The sequence below is a fragment of the Echeneis naucrates genome, chromosome 23 (genome assembly GCF_900963305.1).
Source record: "Echeneis naucrates chromosome 23, fEcheNa1.1, whole genome shotgun sequence".
NCBI classification, from domain to species: domain Eukaryota; kingdom Metazoa; phylum Chordata; class Actinopteri; order Carangiformes; family Echeneidae; genus Echeneis; species Echeneis naucrates.
Window position 1 is genome coordinate 4,066,296 of NC_042533.1, and position 17,101 is coordinate 4,083,396.

Below are 17,101 nucleotides of genomic sequence, written 5' to 3' on the forward strand. Positions count from 1 at the left end.
GCTAACACAGCTCTCAGTTTACAGATGCACCACAGTCCCCTCATCGTCTCAGCAACAAATTCAATTTATTCAGTTCCGACTCCAGGCCTCCACCAAATTAATATTGTATAAATAAATCTTCACATCTACATAAATGCTGTTTCCGTTAGAATTGTCTTCAGATATTTCTACTTAAAGCTGACGCTGTTTGTCTAAAGTTATCTCAGCAGTATTAATGTTTCTGTGCTTTTTTTCCCCTTCAGTGTTGTCAGCGTTAGAAAAAGTGCTCAGACAAAGTGCACAGATGATACAGCCACATCCTTCTAGATAGAGGAAATGTTTTTTCTCTTGCGCAGCTCTGTAGTTTACCCAGAATACATTTTATAACGTTCTGTATTGTATCATTATGTTTACCTTACATTTGCCCCATTCTTATTCATTTATTTTTCTCGCTGAGTCCTGAGATTATTTTCTGCTGTAATGGCCTCTTTTCCCTTCAGATAACGCTGGATCTAATCATATCTGATATTTGCTTGTCTCAGCTTTCACAGGACTTTGACTTCTTCACAGTGGAGCTGGAGAAAAGCGTAAAGGGCTTCGGTTTCAGCATCCGCGGGGGGCGGGAGTACAAGATGGACCTGTTTGTCCTCCGGCTGGCAGAGGACGGACCGGCAATACGTAACGGGAGGATGAGGGTAGGTTTGATGATGCAATTTCCTTTAAGAATGCCACGACACCCCCTTTTTAAAGATTAGGCTGCTTTCTATCTCTCTGGATTACATGGCACACGCTTACTGTAATTGTCTGATCTTATCAGAGCTGCAACAGCAACTTTTCAGAGCTGGTTAAGAAATGATCTGCCAAAATAACTCAGAGAACATTTGTCCTTCATTCATCGTTCTGAAGTTTGTTTCCAAAAGTCATTCCTCCTCCAGATTTAGTAGCAGATAATATTCAGAAAGATAAAGATTGATAAAACATTTAAGTGGGCCAGCTGAAATTGCACTTTAATGTTTGCATAGCTGCAGAATCCCTCTAGCTGTAGTTGCTGCTGTACTATTCAGAAAGACACTTATTTTCTGAAGTTATAAAGACACACCAAAAATGATATATTCAAATAAAACATCACAGCCCCCCCGTGAGCTTGATCCATGTGATTCCCTGCAAGCAACATAAATTGCAACTTCCATAGTTGCTTGTCTTTATTTGTCAATACAGCCAACACGTTGTTATCCATCTCATCTGGCTTCCTTTCTCCTTTTCTCTTACATCTTACTTATGTTCTCCGATCTTTATGTCTGCTGCTGATTGCTTAGATTTCCAAGTCTGCTCTACATTCCTTATCTGTAATGAACCTGTCAAAGATAATGGGTGCAAAATGCCCCCGGGGGAGATATTACTTTTGTGTAGTCAATGGAGTCCAGTGGGCCCAGATGTAGGTGGATGAGGAGGAAGGAATCCCTCTCGAGTTGTAGTTAAAGACAGCCTGCAGGCTGAACATTATAACAGGAAGCACTCAGACCCTTTTCACAGGTGGAAGGACAAATACTCCAATATAAAAGTTTTCCATCCGAAATAAAAGTCAAAATTGGCTTCAGGTAACCTTCAAAGTGAAAACTCTTGCTGCCACATTACTGACCTAATAAAAGGGAATATAAATAAAAAATAAAAAAAATAAAATTTTCTGACACTTCTTGTATATTTACAGAATGAATCAGATCAAATTATGTGAGCGTGTTTCAGTTTGGGAGAAATATTTATGTTAAGCATGTTGGGAAATGTTCTCATGTTCATTGCTTCATCTTCTACCGTTTATCCATTTCCGGGGCAGTTTAGAGTCACCAACTGACCTAAACTGGTGGGAGGAAACTGGACCCGTGACTTTCTTGTTGTGGGGCAGCAGCACTGACCACGATGCCGCCATGTTACCAATGTTTTTATGTATTCTAAATTATTGGTAAAACGTAGATTTTCAATAACTACAGACTATAGATATGACATAAATGTAACGAAAGCAACATTTCCTGTAGAGGTGAGTGAAAGTATGAAGCCGCTTAATATGTAAATTCTCAAAAAATACAAGAACCTCACAGCTGTACCTGAGTAAATGTACATAGTTACTTTCCAGCTCTGAGTCTGATTCGTCACAGACGGATAACCGGGCAGTAACACCGTTGGTAGGATATTAAAATCAAATCTACAATATGCTCTTGAATAAATTTTCAGAGAACAAGGTGCAGAGAACACTTTGATCTCTCCTCCAACAAGCCTGGATTCACACTGCCGAGGGCAGAGAGGAATCAATCTGTGTTTGACTCCTGTAAATGTGAGACACTGGCTAAAAAGCATTCGACGTGCCTGTCAGTTTGGATTCGACTGGTGCTTTGACGCACACTAAGGTGCAGAAATCCAAAAGCCCACTTCCACTCTGACCCCCTGCCATCATCCTGACATATGAAGATTGGGACAAGCCATTTCTCCTGAACAGGACCAAACTAATAAAGACCAAGAAGAACTAAGTTTAAATTTGGAATTTTTCTCAGGTTTGAGTGACTTTGCAAAATTGCATGAAATTATTGAAGCTTCCGTAAACGATGTGTGCATCAGGTGCAATCACGGCACACTGCAGCTTCTTTCCCACCGTTCACTCCCTGTGCTCCACATTCACATGCTGTCCATTCAACTTCAGCTCCCTCTTTATTAAAGATGAAAATGGAGATCGCTCCTCCCTGCTGTTAGGAGGTGAGGATTAATGATCTAACTACCACTCCTCAGACCGCTGTAATGACTCCCTCCTCTCTCCCCTCCAGTCCGCTCCTGACTTTCCGATTACCCCAGCCATTAATGCGAGGACTTCTCCATTTGTTAGCATAATTGGCTGGCACGTTTTGTCCTGTTCCCGATGAATCGTCCCCATTAGTCAACCGGAGAACTGACACTTGAAGCTCTGACAGTTCATAGTTTTGAAGGAGACGGCCTGTCATTTGACCCATCCTTCTGTGACAGCACGTAGAAATCACAAGAAGGAAGTCCATTTCATGTTAAACTGTTAGCTGTTATCCACTGCAGGTTTCTGCACTTCTGATCATTTTTCTAGGCGCAGATTGTTAATATTCACCGGGATGTTTCGTAGCAACCTCATGAGAACAGCTCGACCAAAACTCCATCCAATTTTACAGCAAGTTAATTTTAACTGGCACCACTCCATGACTAGTAATGCCTGCTAACTCTTGCAGAAGCTCATGGGTACACCAATGAATTACAGATCCATATGGATCTTTATAAATTACTGTCATCAATAATGAAAGCAGCTTGTTACTTTCCTATTTCGCATGCATGCCAATATATTTCAAACCTGCTTCTTCCTGACTGAGTGTCAGGTCTTCAAATAGCAGCTCATCGCACTTCACCAAGAGGCCCATGCAACAAGATGAATTTCACACGTTAGATCAAATGTATCGGTCTACAGGCTGAGGTTACACACGATCTTCTTTATTGAAACATAAATTTGCACTTTTGCAAATTTCCTTAATTCTGTATTTGGCAGAATGAGAAACGCTGGTTCATGGTTCACAGTGGTCAAACAGCTTCAGCCATGAGCATCAGTCTGCTACTGTAACATCCTCCACTGCTCCACATGAGGGAGATGTTTCTCTCAGATTCAGCCACTGCAGCTGAGTGAGGCTCACACTCATCCCAAAGCTGCCAAGTGAATTTGAGGATCCGGTGTTTGTCTGCAGAGGCCAGTGAAGGGTGGCCCGCTCTGAGAACACAGAAAAACTGTCAGCGCAAATCTGTGAGCTCACTGTTCGCACGTATCTCTGACACAATGTCAAGTGGAAAGTTTGTTCACAATTTCTTTTGCTCTCTGTCGCGCACTTTCTGACTTCCAGGTTGGGGACCAGATCATCGAGATTAATGGAGAAAGCACCCGGGACATGACCCACGCCAGGGCCATCGAGCTAATCAAGTCTGGAGGGAGGCGAGTTCGTCTGCTCCTGAAGAGGGGCACGGGGCAGGTCCCAGAGTACGGTAAGGATCAGCAGCAACCGTCTTAACGATCATTTCTTCTCTGCCTCTCTTAAACTGTAATCTCCTCACTGCCTTACCTAATACCACTTCAACTCTTGACAACATTATTCTAGCATGTATTTATATTCATATCTTTAAACACTCATTGTATTCTGAATTTCACTGTACAGTAAAAAAAAAAAAAACTAAACCAATTATATGTCTCTTCTGTCTTGACTAACACTAGTTTATTCTCTGTCCATTTCAGTGATCTATCACTAATTGATTGGTCTAGGTTGTTACTTCCCCTTCTATAGGAATGGTATCTTCCAGTCTCTCCATGTGCATGAAAAGTGACAAGCATGGCTCCCCCTATTTCTTCCTAATGGGCCACCCTAAAGACACGGTTTGTGACCATACGAATGTTTCTCTCTTCGCTCCACCTGTGGCTTTTCTGTGCTGTGTTTTTCTGTGTTGTCTTGTAACCACGTGTTCAAGATGCATTTGACGCTTTAATATGAAACCAACCTTTTTTCATCTTCTTCATCCTTTTTTTTTTTTTATTTAAAACCTTGAATGCCCCCAAATGATTAAAGATTTTTAAAAGTCACTCCAGGCTGCGACAGGTTGTAAAATTAGTCAATTTTAACTATCTTCCTGACAGAATGATAAATCAGTAAACCTGCGGGTTCACAAATACAGCAAAAACAGCATTCACCCTGGGTCAGCCAGAGGAGACGAACGTAAAATATTGTGGCAGATTATTTACCCTGTGAAGTCGCAGCGCGGCTCGAATGGAGCCCCGAAGGCTACATTCATTTGTTTGACACCGCGGCTAATAAAACTCCAATGCATCACTCCTGTGGCCTTCTGCCCCGGCACCATGCTCACTTTTCCAGTATCCTCCCACTTCAGGGAGAAGCCATTTTAAGAGGAAACACGGCAGCATTCGACCCCCCCTTCCCCCCCAATTAAGTGACATATTCATCTGCATTTGGCCTTAGTGGTCTCCCTGCAGCCCTTCAACACGGGAAATCAAGGGTGATGTGCCTCCCTCCACGTGGACCATTTGCTGCCAGCCCCCTTCCAGTCAGGGATTTCATTTCTCTGTGTGGAGCGCTTTTGTGATACTCGCCTTAAGCTGACTCCACACCCTTGAAATACGCACACGGGGAGTCTCAGTGTGGTCATCCCAAAGACACAGAGCTACATCATTCAAGAGCTTTAGGGTTGTTTCTGAGTTCCCCTGATACATCATCTTGACCCACATGTTGTGTTCACGGTGGGTTGAGTCAGCATTTCATCACTCACAGTTTACAGGCGCCTCATTTGCATATTGGAAGGTTATGCAAATCATCCACAGTGATTAATTAGGCTATTTAAAGCATTAGCATTCTAATGTCCACAGGAGGAAGTTATTTTTGACTCCGGTTTTGTCCTTTTAAGGAACTGACGAACACAGCATGACGAAAAATGTTAGAGAGAGTAAAACGTAGGCTTCTGCATGACTGTTGTTGTGTGCATGCCTTTGTGTGGCACTGTGTGAGGTTTTGTGTTTGTGTCTCGCGTCGATCTGCACCTCAAGGGCACGCGTTTATCTAACTGAGAAGAGTTACACATCCTGGCAGCACTTTTATCGAAGCAAGCTCAAGAAAGACATCCCATAATTAATCACGTGTATGTTTAAAGAGAAAAACACTGTCAGATGTTTGGATCCAGCACCACCAAAGTTTAATTCATTATGTTTTTGAAAGAGAACAAAATTAGAATGACACAGTAGATGACAAAATAACCCAGCTTGTGATGCTTAACATATTTCTGAGCTAACATCTTAAGTTTGTGGTGCTGTCAAAGCAGTATGAGTCAATTTCTCATTCATTCTTGAACTATTTCTCCAGAAACTGAGTAACTCATCCCCAAACAAGTTATTTTTAGCTTAAGAGCGACATTTTCAGAAGAAATAATATAAAACTCATTCAAAATCTGTATTTTAGTTTTCCACACCCAACATTTGTGTTTTGGCACAAAGCACAAAACTAAAAGCTAAAAGGCAGATTCATCAGGTGGACAGAGACTCAAAATAAATGCTCCATAAGTTCAGGATGTGCCAATAAGTGATTGCTAACAAGTGATGTAATGGGAATATGCCTGTGCTCGGTTTACAGCTGGTGTCAGTTGACCAGAAGCAACCAAAAAGAAATCAGTTATTGCAGGTTTTAGGAGTGAAAACTCACCTGACTTCAGTGTTTTCTGCAGCTCTCGTAGCTAAAAAAAAAAAATTAAAAATCACATACTGTAGTCTGCAGTGTGAACAGCGTGTAAAGTCCAGCGCGCACACGTACATACAACAGCACACTGATTGGCCTAATAGCCCTCTCTGTGCAAGGCATAATGACAGTGAACTTCCTGTGTACTCAGTCCTGCATCTAATACACTCGGCGCTGCATCGAAAAGCTTGTAATTGGGCCTCATGGTGCCACTGTCGCCGTAGCTTCTGCCCCTGCTGAAAATGACTGATGGCTGAGGCTCATCAGAGCAGAAATGCGAGCTAACAGTCCATGAGAGTGGAGAGTTGTGGAGGAGCACACTGCCGATTCACTGCAGCTGCTGCTACGCTGGATGCAGAATTCTCCAGACTTAAAGAGGGAGAGAGAGGCACTTGGCCCCTGAGGTTTCCATTCTCGTTATAGCACCACCTTATTGGGCACATCATCCATTTCATTAAACCTGTTTTCGATTTTCCGCCAAGATTTTAGATTGACTGAGGCTCTAAAGAGAGCAATGGGAAGCAGATTGATGCTGTCTAAAAGCAGATTTGGCCTATGACATGCTCAGCAGTAGGTTGGTGTGCAGCCGGGGTACTTACATTAATGGTTTTAGTTTGTAGAGTAGGAATGATTGCTGTGGGGATTTTTTTTTGTGTTTTGATTTAGCGTTTGTTTGGTTGTTTGGCATGCATGCAAGCGAGCTTTCAAGGAGACTGCATGTGTGCGTTTGTGGGGATTTCACATCACTGACTGTGTGTACGTGTGTTCTAGACAATGCCGCCCCCTGGGATGCTCGCCCTTCAGCCTCCCCAAGCCTGTCGGAAGTAGCCCCTCCCATCGAAAGCCTTTCCATGTCATCGCCTTCATCTCATCTGGCCCCGGCCCCCGACCCACCTCACCTGCTGCCGCTGGACATTCCTCGAGACCTGGTGGCACGAGACGGCAGGACGGAGCGTTCGAAAAGCCCCCAGAAGGCCGAGCTGCCAAACCCCGATCCGATCAGCCAGGGGAGGAGAGCGGCTACAACCGGCGGGAGCGGCAGAGCTAAAAAAGACGGTGGCAGGTCCACCCATAAGGGGCACAGGGTGCAGGCCGCTGCTGAGGGGGAAGGGGGCAAGGAGGGGCAGAGCGGGGAGCCCAAACCTTCCAGGCGCCCCAGAGGGAGGTCCAAGGAGAGAAATACCGGGGAGAGCAGGGAACCTGCCCACTCTCCCAGCAGCTCCAAGCTCCCACACACGAATGGAAACAGCAGGGAAGATGTGGAGCGTTACAGCGGCGGGTGGCAGCAGCAGCAGCAGCAGGTGGAGCCAGAGCAGACCAAGCCCAGGTCCAGGGAACTGGACAGGGGCCTGGGAGAGACCCGGCCCAGCCTGCCCAACAAGAGCACCAGCAGCAGCAGCATTAGCAGCAGCGCAGCGGGGAGGAAGGCCATGGTCTCTCCTGGGCCTTGGAAGATCCCTGGATCAGACAAGCTGCCCAGCACGCTGCGCACAGGCACGTCCACGCTGAGCAGATAACACCACGGCTGCAGCGGGAAACAGTGGCCACACTCATCTGAACTAAACCACCATCCTCACAACTTCCTGTGCTCCTCTATCTCCCCTTCAGTTCCTGTGCTCCCGGGGGGGGGAGGGGGCGAGTGATCTGGACCACGTGTTTTTAGATTTTTATTTATGATACTGTACTCTAAATTATTTTCAGAAATATTTTACACCCACCACCTTAAGAACTGATAAATCATCCACTTTTTTGAAAAAAACTAAACAAAAACAAAAAACGGACGAGCAAGAAGTCGAATGTGTGTGTAGCGTGGCGGGAATAGTTCTGGGGTGAGTAGAAAAACATTCAGGAACTCTACTTTGAGTGCTACCCAAGCAGAACTGGGTAGCAAACATGCAAATATAGATGGGAAGAAACTGTCGGACATTTTTTATACATCTAAACAATGGAGTCTATTTTATGAAAAGGAATGTTTCAAAGGAGTTTTGCCTGTTTTTGACGAGAGCGAATGGATCAAAGAGTGACAGCGGAGATGAAACTTATCAAGAGAACTTTGCCTTAACAGAGACTGTGTGGGCCTGAATCTGTCTTGAATAATCTGTCATGATTATAGACATAGATATATTATAACGAATATGAATATGTGAGATCATTTTGTAAATAAGATCATCTTTAAGCGGACAGAACCTTATAGCTGAGCCCGTGGAAATTGTAGCCCATCATTAGATGAGCAGAGCGGCGTGACATGGACCAGAACTTTCACCACACCGACTTCGTGTTGGTTTATTGTGTCAATCCATTTTTCTCATTTTCTTTGTGCTAAAACAGCAAAGCAATCCACGACGGTGGTGTCCAGCCGGACGCTGAGAGAAGGAGCTCACGTGATACCGACCGGGGGGCTGAGTGCCTTAGGTGAGGTTGGCTTTTAAAGTCCGAGGTTCAACTCCGACACACTTCAGAGGGTTTGAAACAGGCTGCTATAAAACTCCAACTCTAGAAATATGAACAATAAACTGTATTTTTTCAGATACGAGTGCGATATGGTGAAATACATAATTTATTTCACAACTTTATGGATGAGAATTCGTCCATCGAGAGCGTTGTTGACGGTCCTTATTTGTGCAAGTGGTTCATTTTGGGTCACGATACGTTTCATTACTCATTTCTTAATGAGGCCTGACACTGGCAATTTCCATGAAGAATCGCTCTGCGTAATGATCCGATGTCAGCACAGGTCAGAGCTTTGACCCCAAACCAAACTGAATTAGTACAATCTGATATGCGTCGTCAAAGAATTACTCAAAAGCTCAGTTGCCTAATAACCCGTGACCTGAATGAATTAACGCCCTGGAAACAGAAACTTGTCTATTATTTTCCGACCGGCTGAGAGGAGGTTGCGCTTGTCACAGCTGCTGTCAGCTGCTGCGTTTGATTAGTTTTCAGGTGAGTCTGTCTCCATTGTGTGTTGTTGCAGTACATGTCCATGCCAAAGCTCCCTGTATGTTTTCAATTTGTTTTAGAATTTGTCTCATATGGGTTTGTACACTTTTAAACACAAACTTGACCCCGCCATCTTTCCACTGCTCTTTTGCCAGCTCTAAATTCTTCCACAGCACATTTGCGAGTTCTCATTTTCAATCTTTTTTGAAACTACGTGTCCTGGATTTAAGATAAAGGGGGGCAACAACCGGTCTGTGCTTTCAAAGCAGCGACTGGCAGTTTTGTTATCTCGGTTAGAAAGAAGGTGTCTCAAACAGGAACTTGATGGCTCTGTGTGCCAAACAGCTAGAGAGGAAATAGAGAAGATGTAATGGAACAGTGTAGAGAAGTTAGAATTGTATGAAAGATTAAAAAAAAAAAAAGGCTTTTAGGATTAAAACTAACAAATGTGGTGAGTTTAGCAACCATAGCTCTTTGGGTAACACTGGTTGGAGCTGCCAGAGTGTAAACGTAGCTTTACCCTGCTAACGTTAGATAGTAAACTAGTCAGCCAGCTCACACAAAAAAAAGTCATTTTAAAACTGAGTGTCAGTGTTTGTAGAGCAGACCGCTCTGACGTGGAGGAATCCAAAGCCTGCTTACTTAAATTTGTTATGTTATGATTGAATCTGCCAGTTTAGAGATAGACTAAATCTTTTTCTGTGCATCTGAACCTTCTTTACACGCATAAAAATGTCTGAATGTTTTTGTTTTTTTTCCAAATGAGCCAACATTTAACAGAAAAAAAAAAAAGAATCATAATACTCCATAATACCAGAACAAAAGTTTCATCGCCTTCCTCTGCTGAGGGAAAGGCTGACAGTGTTGAAAGCATAAAAGAGCAAAGGGAGACAAGTCATTATATTTGCCATTCTAATCTGTAATTACATGAGGACTGAGCAGACTGACTTTAAAGCACAATCTCAACACAGAGGGTTTGGGATATTAATTATTATGTCGGAGAAAATCATCAGCCTGGCACAAACGGCTCAGCCCTTCAATCACTTGAAGATGGTGGATGGTGTGCAGCATGAAAATCTTTTTTTTTTTTTTTTTTTTTTTAGGCGCCCAAAACTGAAATTTTACATTTATCAGACAGAAAGGAAAAGATGCTGCCTGCATACTGTGTCATCGTGCCCATTTGAGCCGACTGCTCCTTTATTTTGTGACTTCTGTTTGATGCAGGAACAAAAAAATGTGTGTGTGTGTGTGCGTGTGTGTGTGTGTGTGTCTGTGTTTTGCTCGGCCTTTGCACAACTCACTGCTTTCCATGTCTGAGCGGTCGTCACCAAACCAAATTGTAACTAGTTTTCTATGGAAAGCAAAAAAAAAACAAACAAACAAACAAACAAAGAAATCTAGAGGTGACATGCTGCACCATAAATCCAACACCCGAGCGGCTCAGTATCACTGTGTAGTGTTATAGCAGTGTGTAGACCCTGAACAAATATCTCTATAAATATGACTCAGTGTACTATTGATAGTCACAAAGACTGTAAGTGGAGCAACTATTTTTATGAAATGCAACGCTATGGACATATTAACTTTTGCAAAAATCTTGTTTACCTGTAAGATATTCTGAAACGCTGTCAAAATAAAAGAAAATCTTGACACAACCTGAAAGATTCACTGAGGATATTCTGCTGTGTGGCTTCTTATGGTCGCCTCTTTTTATCGAACCATTAAGAGCTGGTATTGCTTGAGTGCAACACTGTGCACATTCAGTAAGATGTTCTAAATCCAGTTTGAACCCCACCTCTCCAGAAGTGTGCACATTTTGCACACACTTACAGATTTCAATGGGTCAGCCTGAGTCTGTTTGTTAGCAGCTTCCCTCCCTGAATAACTGGAATGTGCCTGTTTGGCCACATGGAGGCAGCTGATGAGTCAGATGAAATCCTGCAGGAGGTAGCAGCCGTTAACGTCACCGGCCGTGATGATTCTAACTGCTCACATGGATATTTGGTGGAAATTATATAATCACTGATGTTTTCTCATCATCACGGAGCAATTTGGAGCGAAGAACTCGTGGTTTAATGCTTCATATGCACGTTAGCCATGTTTCCACTAGAGGTCAGTGGAGACCAGGCTTATAGTCTCACTACCTGGTTTCATAATTGGTGAACTTACATAAAGTTATTAGTCAGGAATTTCCCATAATAAAATCATACGGGTGGTCTGGTGTGACATTGTGGTTTCATAAACCACACGATATCACACTGTATTTTAATGTATACATGTTCTATAGTGACATTTCTGCAGTTGTCTCATCTCCGGCCAACATTTGCATGATCCCCTGCAGCTTTGTAAACATTTCCTCCAGTTGATCCAGCGGTTTCTGTGGCACAAATACAGATGAGGAATAAGACGAGGGAGCACTGCGATTAGATTTTACATTTCAGCAAACCTTAGACTGCATTTCATGCATCCTGATTGTGACAGTGCGTCTGTTTTACTGTTGCTAATGCCCTAATCTTCTCTTAAGAGCAAAATGCCAAATGTTCCTCAGAAGCGTTGCAGCTGACTGCACATGTATGAGGTCTGAGAGAGAGAGAGAGAGAGAGAGAGAAGAAACACTGCAGGAGCGTGAGAGAGGCAGTGCTGGTTCAGGGCTGCCTGCTGCCAGATGGAAGATGCTGCCTGGTGTCTGAATTCTCCACATGAGCAAATCAGTCCACGCTTGCACTCGAGTGCAGCCGTGGACTGATCCCGGCCCTGGGAGAGCAGCAACACAAAGCAAAGGCCTTTAACACGCTTCTGTGCTCTTTGTAAAGAGGCAGCACAGCTACTGAAGCTGAAGAACCAAGCTTTTGTGTTTTTTCTAGATATAACCTAGGCCTAAAATCCTCTGCAGTGTTTTACAGATTCACAGCAGCTCTCATGGGGTGATACACTAGTTAAAACAATTATCTAAGCTGCACAAGTGACTCTTTATCGCGCACGCACACGCACACACACACTGTAATGGAGAGAAGGCATGATTCAGATTTTCACAGCAGTGTTTGATGGATTGCTCTGCCTCCTCCGCCAACGTCTGTGGTTCTCCCCCTCACTGAGGAAGCTTCGTACTGTAGCATCTCATCAACACCAAACATATTGCCGGAAAAATAACTGCAGAGAAGAGATAACGCAGAGTACAATGACTTCATCCCCAAGAAGAGGAAGAAGAAAAAATCTTAAACTGATCAAGGGTTTCGCTATCTAGGTCTTGGATTGTCTCGTCTCAGCCTGGAGCAACTTAATTGATGCTTTTATCTGAGTTGAACACAGAATTGTTTTGCTGCATAAAAGCTGATTCCTTCTTATCTCAGTGTCACCTCATTGGCCCGGTTTCATTTGGGAGAGCAGGGAGGCAGAAAAGGTCTGATCACCTCCGCGTTTGTTACCCAGATCGAAAAATAATCACCTCATTGAGGAGCAACACAAAGTCCTGAGCACGCACAGTTTCAAAGTGCATGTTGAAAATAATATAGAGCGCTGTGAAATTAAATGATGCCCCCCAGTGTGGCAGCCGTGACTTTCTCTGATGAACAGCTAAAAGCATGACAAGCTGAATTGTGGGAAATAACACACCTGGATTTAGTGGGCAACAAATGATACACTACCTGCAGACAAGGCTGAAAACTGTCTGTTGTTACAGAACGAAGGAGGTCAGATCCTGTCAGTGTGTCACGGGGGCCACTGTGAGGTTTGTGGGGCAAAGCCCAGTTTACAACTTCCTTTTGTGCTTTTCTGCCACACACAGTTTTAAAGTTGCACGGCCTCCCAAAAGGTCCCGTCAGCGCATGCCCACACTCAGACATGCCATACATTCTCCGGAGCAGGCCGCTCGTCCTGCTCTGCGCTGTTGTATCATCCCATCATGTGTTCACGCCGTGGCTGAGATTTATTGCACAGCTGCAGAAGTTTGTGCCCTTCTGGTAGACGCTGTGTGACTACATGAGATTGTGAGTCTTAATCAAAGCTGTGATATGTGGAATAGTGGCACCAAGGAGGGTTTTTAAGTGTTCTGTCCGCAAAAAGTCTGGTTTTAAATATACGACTGCAGCAGAATGGACGATTTCATATTTGGGGATCTTTCCACATTTTCTGGTTCAGGTTAAATTCTCAGGTCTTCTGGTCTCAATATATTTTGACAAGCAGATTAGTTTGTTACCAGACTGCCAAACTTTTTCCCCCAATAAGTAAACTCTGAAACTTCGGCGTAGTGATTGGAAACCTGACATATTTTTTTATTCTATTGATTGTTTAAGTCCAGTTTGGGAGAACTTCAGGTCACAGAAAGGTCAATAAAATTACTCACAGTTTGGATCCTTCGCAGTCCGGACGATGAAATCTGATCTGAGCAGATAAAAATGTGACTTATTTCTCCTCATGTATACTTTTAGGTTTTGCTTTGTAAAGTAAGGATTGAGTTTAATTAATCCATATTATCGCTCAAGTAATTTTAGGGAACTTGGATTTTTATTAATTTAGTACAAATCTTCTGACCTATCTGAGTTTTAATTCTGATCACAGCCTGAGCAGCTCCAGGAGGAAACTTCACGCACCCAATCTGATTTTACTGAATGAAATTTTGCGGCGCGCTTTGTTTGCGCGCAGCGGAACTGCGCGAGGAGAGGAGGGGCGGGACAAAAGGCGGGGTAACCCCACCCCCCCCTCCACCTCCACCACCACCACCACCCCTCCCATTCCGGGGCTCCTGTCTGTGTGGCAGTCTGTCTCCCGGCTCCGGTCTGTGGACAGACAGGCTCTCGGTGGAAGTCGCCCAGCAGCCGGAGCTCCAGAGGCGGCCGGTGGGAGGAGGCAGAGAGTCCGCACAGCCTCTTTGACAGCTGCCGGAGGAAGGAGCCGCCCGCACCGCCTCATGTCTGCGGTAAGGAGCGTTTTTTACTGTCTGCCCGGCCGCTTTCTGTGCGTGTGTGTGCGCCCTGAGTGTGGACGGATGCCGGGAGGCGGCGCGGCTAATGTCGGCTCGGCCGGTCGGAGCCGCCGGAGTCGGCGTCGAAACGCCGGTGGTTTTTATTGAAAACAAAACAAACATTATTTATTGCATTCTTCGGTGTGTTTGGGGTTCATTGTTTCGCCGTTAGCTCGGAGATGTAGCCGCCGCCGACAGCAGGGCGGCGGACGAGCGGCACCGCTCCGGCCGCAGTCAGCGTGCAGCCGCCGGGGAGAGTCAGCAGCAATGAGCCGCTAGCAGACAGGAAGTCCGGAGCCCAGCCTTCACAACTAAAGCACAAGGCTAACAGGGGCTAGCTGTGCTAACTGAATCAAAACGCTGTCAGTAACTCTGGATCATTTCTATTAACTTTTAATAAAAAAAATATTGGACATGATTAGATTGATTTTGCACAACTTTGGCTCATCCTGCTTTTAAACAGAGATTAAAAAGTCCAGTCTGACCACCTTATGGTTTATGAACAGCCTTTTATTTGTTGGATAATTGTCAAGGCCCAGATTTACATAGTTTTTACTGAATATTTTTGGTGTTTTTCGGACTGTTGTGTGTTGAATTTGGCTTAATTTTGGACTTAATGAAAGTAACAGTTGTTTATGGTTTTATTATGAAAGGTCTTCCCGGAAGGTATTCCCCCGTCCCCTCACATTTCTAACTTGACGAGCAAAACGGAAAATGTTTGCACGGATTTATTTTATTTTATTTTTATTAATTTTTTTAAAACGATAATTTCGCTTTATTTTGGGCTTTCTGAATAACCAGAGCCGGAGAGGGAACCAGGGGGTTGGGATGGGGGGGGGGCACCGTCAGGGAGGCCGGTCCCTGAGCCTCCTTATGCGGTTTGCCATGTGGAGGCGAGCCGTCTGGACCACCTCCTGGTCCGATGTGGTCCGGACCGAGATGACAGGAAGTCCAGCAGAGTCCTGATCATGTTGTGTCGGATTATTGAATTGTGGGTTCACATCAGAGAATAGATCTGTCTCATGTCATTTCCCCCACAGAACCCAGACAGGAAGATATGTGGTGGTCATTAATTCATTTATTTCTATTTTTTTTTACACACTCTTCTCTTCTATTAATAGCTCAGACCACATTTGTGAATGCATTTTCCAAAATGAAGTTAACTTCCCGGTAAACCACCAGACTAACCTGCTTCTCAGCCTGCTGGTATGTTGTTTGTATTGTCATGATAATTAATAATTTCTCCTTTTGGGACTTTTATCTATTCAGACTTACACCATGTGACACTTTAAACCTGAATAGATGATCATTTTTAGATGTGTTGAATATCTGTGTTTTTCTTTTTCACATTTTCAGTTTGGATTGTAGGTGCTGGTTTAGGTTTTACACACACACACTCAGGCCAAATAGATCAGAGATGAGAAGAAACGGGATTCTGTGTGCTTCTATTTCAAATAATTTAGTGCATGATTTGTTGTAAATATTGCACAGAAACCACTGAGAAGTTGACGGTACTTCCTTTTATCTTTGAAACCACCACCATTATTAAACTTGACCGCAGCACACCGGTGCACTTTAATTTACTCAAACTGCTTTAATGATTAAATCTCTCACAAAATAAAACGGAATAGTGTCGCAGGTTCGTAATTTATGATTTGCATTCTTGAACTATCTGACGATTATTCCCCTGATTAATCCTCTTATCAGTGAATTGCCATTGAAGCCTAAAGTCGAATCTTAAAAATGACTCAGTTGTTAATTTTCCTGGCCCACAAATTGCTCTGCATCATTTAAGGTCTGGAAGGAGAACGTTTGACATGTTATTTAAAGCATCTTCATCCAAAAAAGCACATTGGACCTCTACGGAGTAAGTCAATGCCTTTTTGTATGTTTGTTTTACTCACACAAATGTGTATAATTAACACAATAATCCAATATAGTCGCTACACAAATCAATAGTTTTATCTTGTGATAAATGAACTGTCTTCATAATCGAGTAAAAACGTTCATGCTGAGTCATGAAAGTCTTCCCACTGAAGACTCTGGATGGAGGGAGTGAATACAGCTCATCTTTGTCCTCTCCTATTTTAGCTGATGTTATAAAAATATCCATATGTCCATATGGTGCAAAAGTGTGAGCAGATTTTTTCCCTCCAGACGGTGTTTTGATGCGTGATCATAAACGCTGCTCGTCACCGTCACGGCCATAAGAGGCAAAATGAGAATCCAGTCAGGAGGTGCCTCTAAATCAGGATCAAAGAAGAGCTAATTATCATCTGTGGATGACCTATATTTTATTCTTGGATAAGTGTTAGGTAAGCGTGTTCACGAATGCGTGCTCATTTATTTACTTAGATCTGCATTAACTGCTGCCAGAGAGCTCCTCTACACTCCTCAGCCTGGTTTCACAGTCATGGCTGACACATCAGTTATTTTTTAGAATTCAAAAACATTTCCATCGACCCGCGCAGAGAAGATTTAGAAAGTCCCTCTCCTTTTTCCTGGCTGAGCAACGTGGCGTGTTTACATATGTTCAGCTTCTTCTCCTGCCCTTTCTTACCTCAGCTACTTCTCACCTTATACATCATTTTAACCTCCTCTTTAACAAGCAGCTCCTTTCCTTCCTCCTGCCTCCTGTTGCAGCTTTCCATAAATCTTTAAATGCGAGCAGTCTCCCTCCTCCTCACTGTGGATTTCCATACCACAGAGGGTGGTAGCCGTGCAGAGGCCTGATCCAAATGCAGCGTGAGAGCTGTTCCACCTCTGCATCTCTGTTTGCAGTTTTAGGCGCTTGGTGATACAAAGATGTGCTCGGGGTGAGGGGACTGCAGAGGATGTACATTTCTGTGTGTAGGGGGGCATGTTGGGCACTGTTGCCTTTAGCTTTTTTTTTTTTTATCCAAACATTAGCTTCAGATTTGGTCAGTCTTGCTGACTTTGGTCT

General features: G+C 43.8%; 2 protein-coding genes across 2 annotated transcripts in view; both read left to right on the plus strand.

Moving 5' to 3' along the window:
* Positions 1-9,637, plus strand: part of magi2a (membrane associated guanylate kinase, WW and PDZ domain containing 2a) — a 171,832-nt gene extending 162,195 nt beyond the window's left edge. Inside the window, exons 20-22 of the mRNA XM_029494925.1 lie at positions 522-674; positions 3,873-4,011; positions 7,029-9,637. Of these exons, the coding sequence (XP_029350785.1) occupies positions 522-674; positions 3,873-4,011; positions 7,029-7,774 (1,038 nt within the window). The 3' untranslated portion in view covers positions 7,775-9,637. The remainder of the gene's footprint in view (positions 1-521; positions 675-3,872; positions 4,012-7,028) is intronic.
* A 4,304-nt stretch (positions 9,638-13,941) lies between these two features.
* The window catches only part of LOC115036816 (fatty acyl-CoA reductase 1), a 36,649-nt gene continuing 33,489 nt past the window's right edge, over positions 13,942-17,101 (plus strand). Inside the window, exon 1 of the mRNA XM_029495176.1 lies at positions 13,942-14,112. Within this exon, the coding sequence (XP_029351036.1) occupies positions 14,104-14,112 (9 nt within the window). The 5' untranslated portion in view covers positions 13,942-14,103. The remainder of the gene's footprint in view (positions 14,113-17,101) is intronic.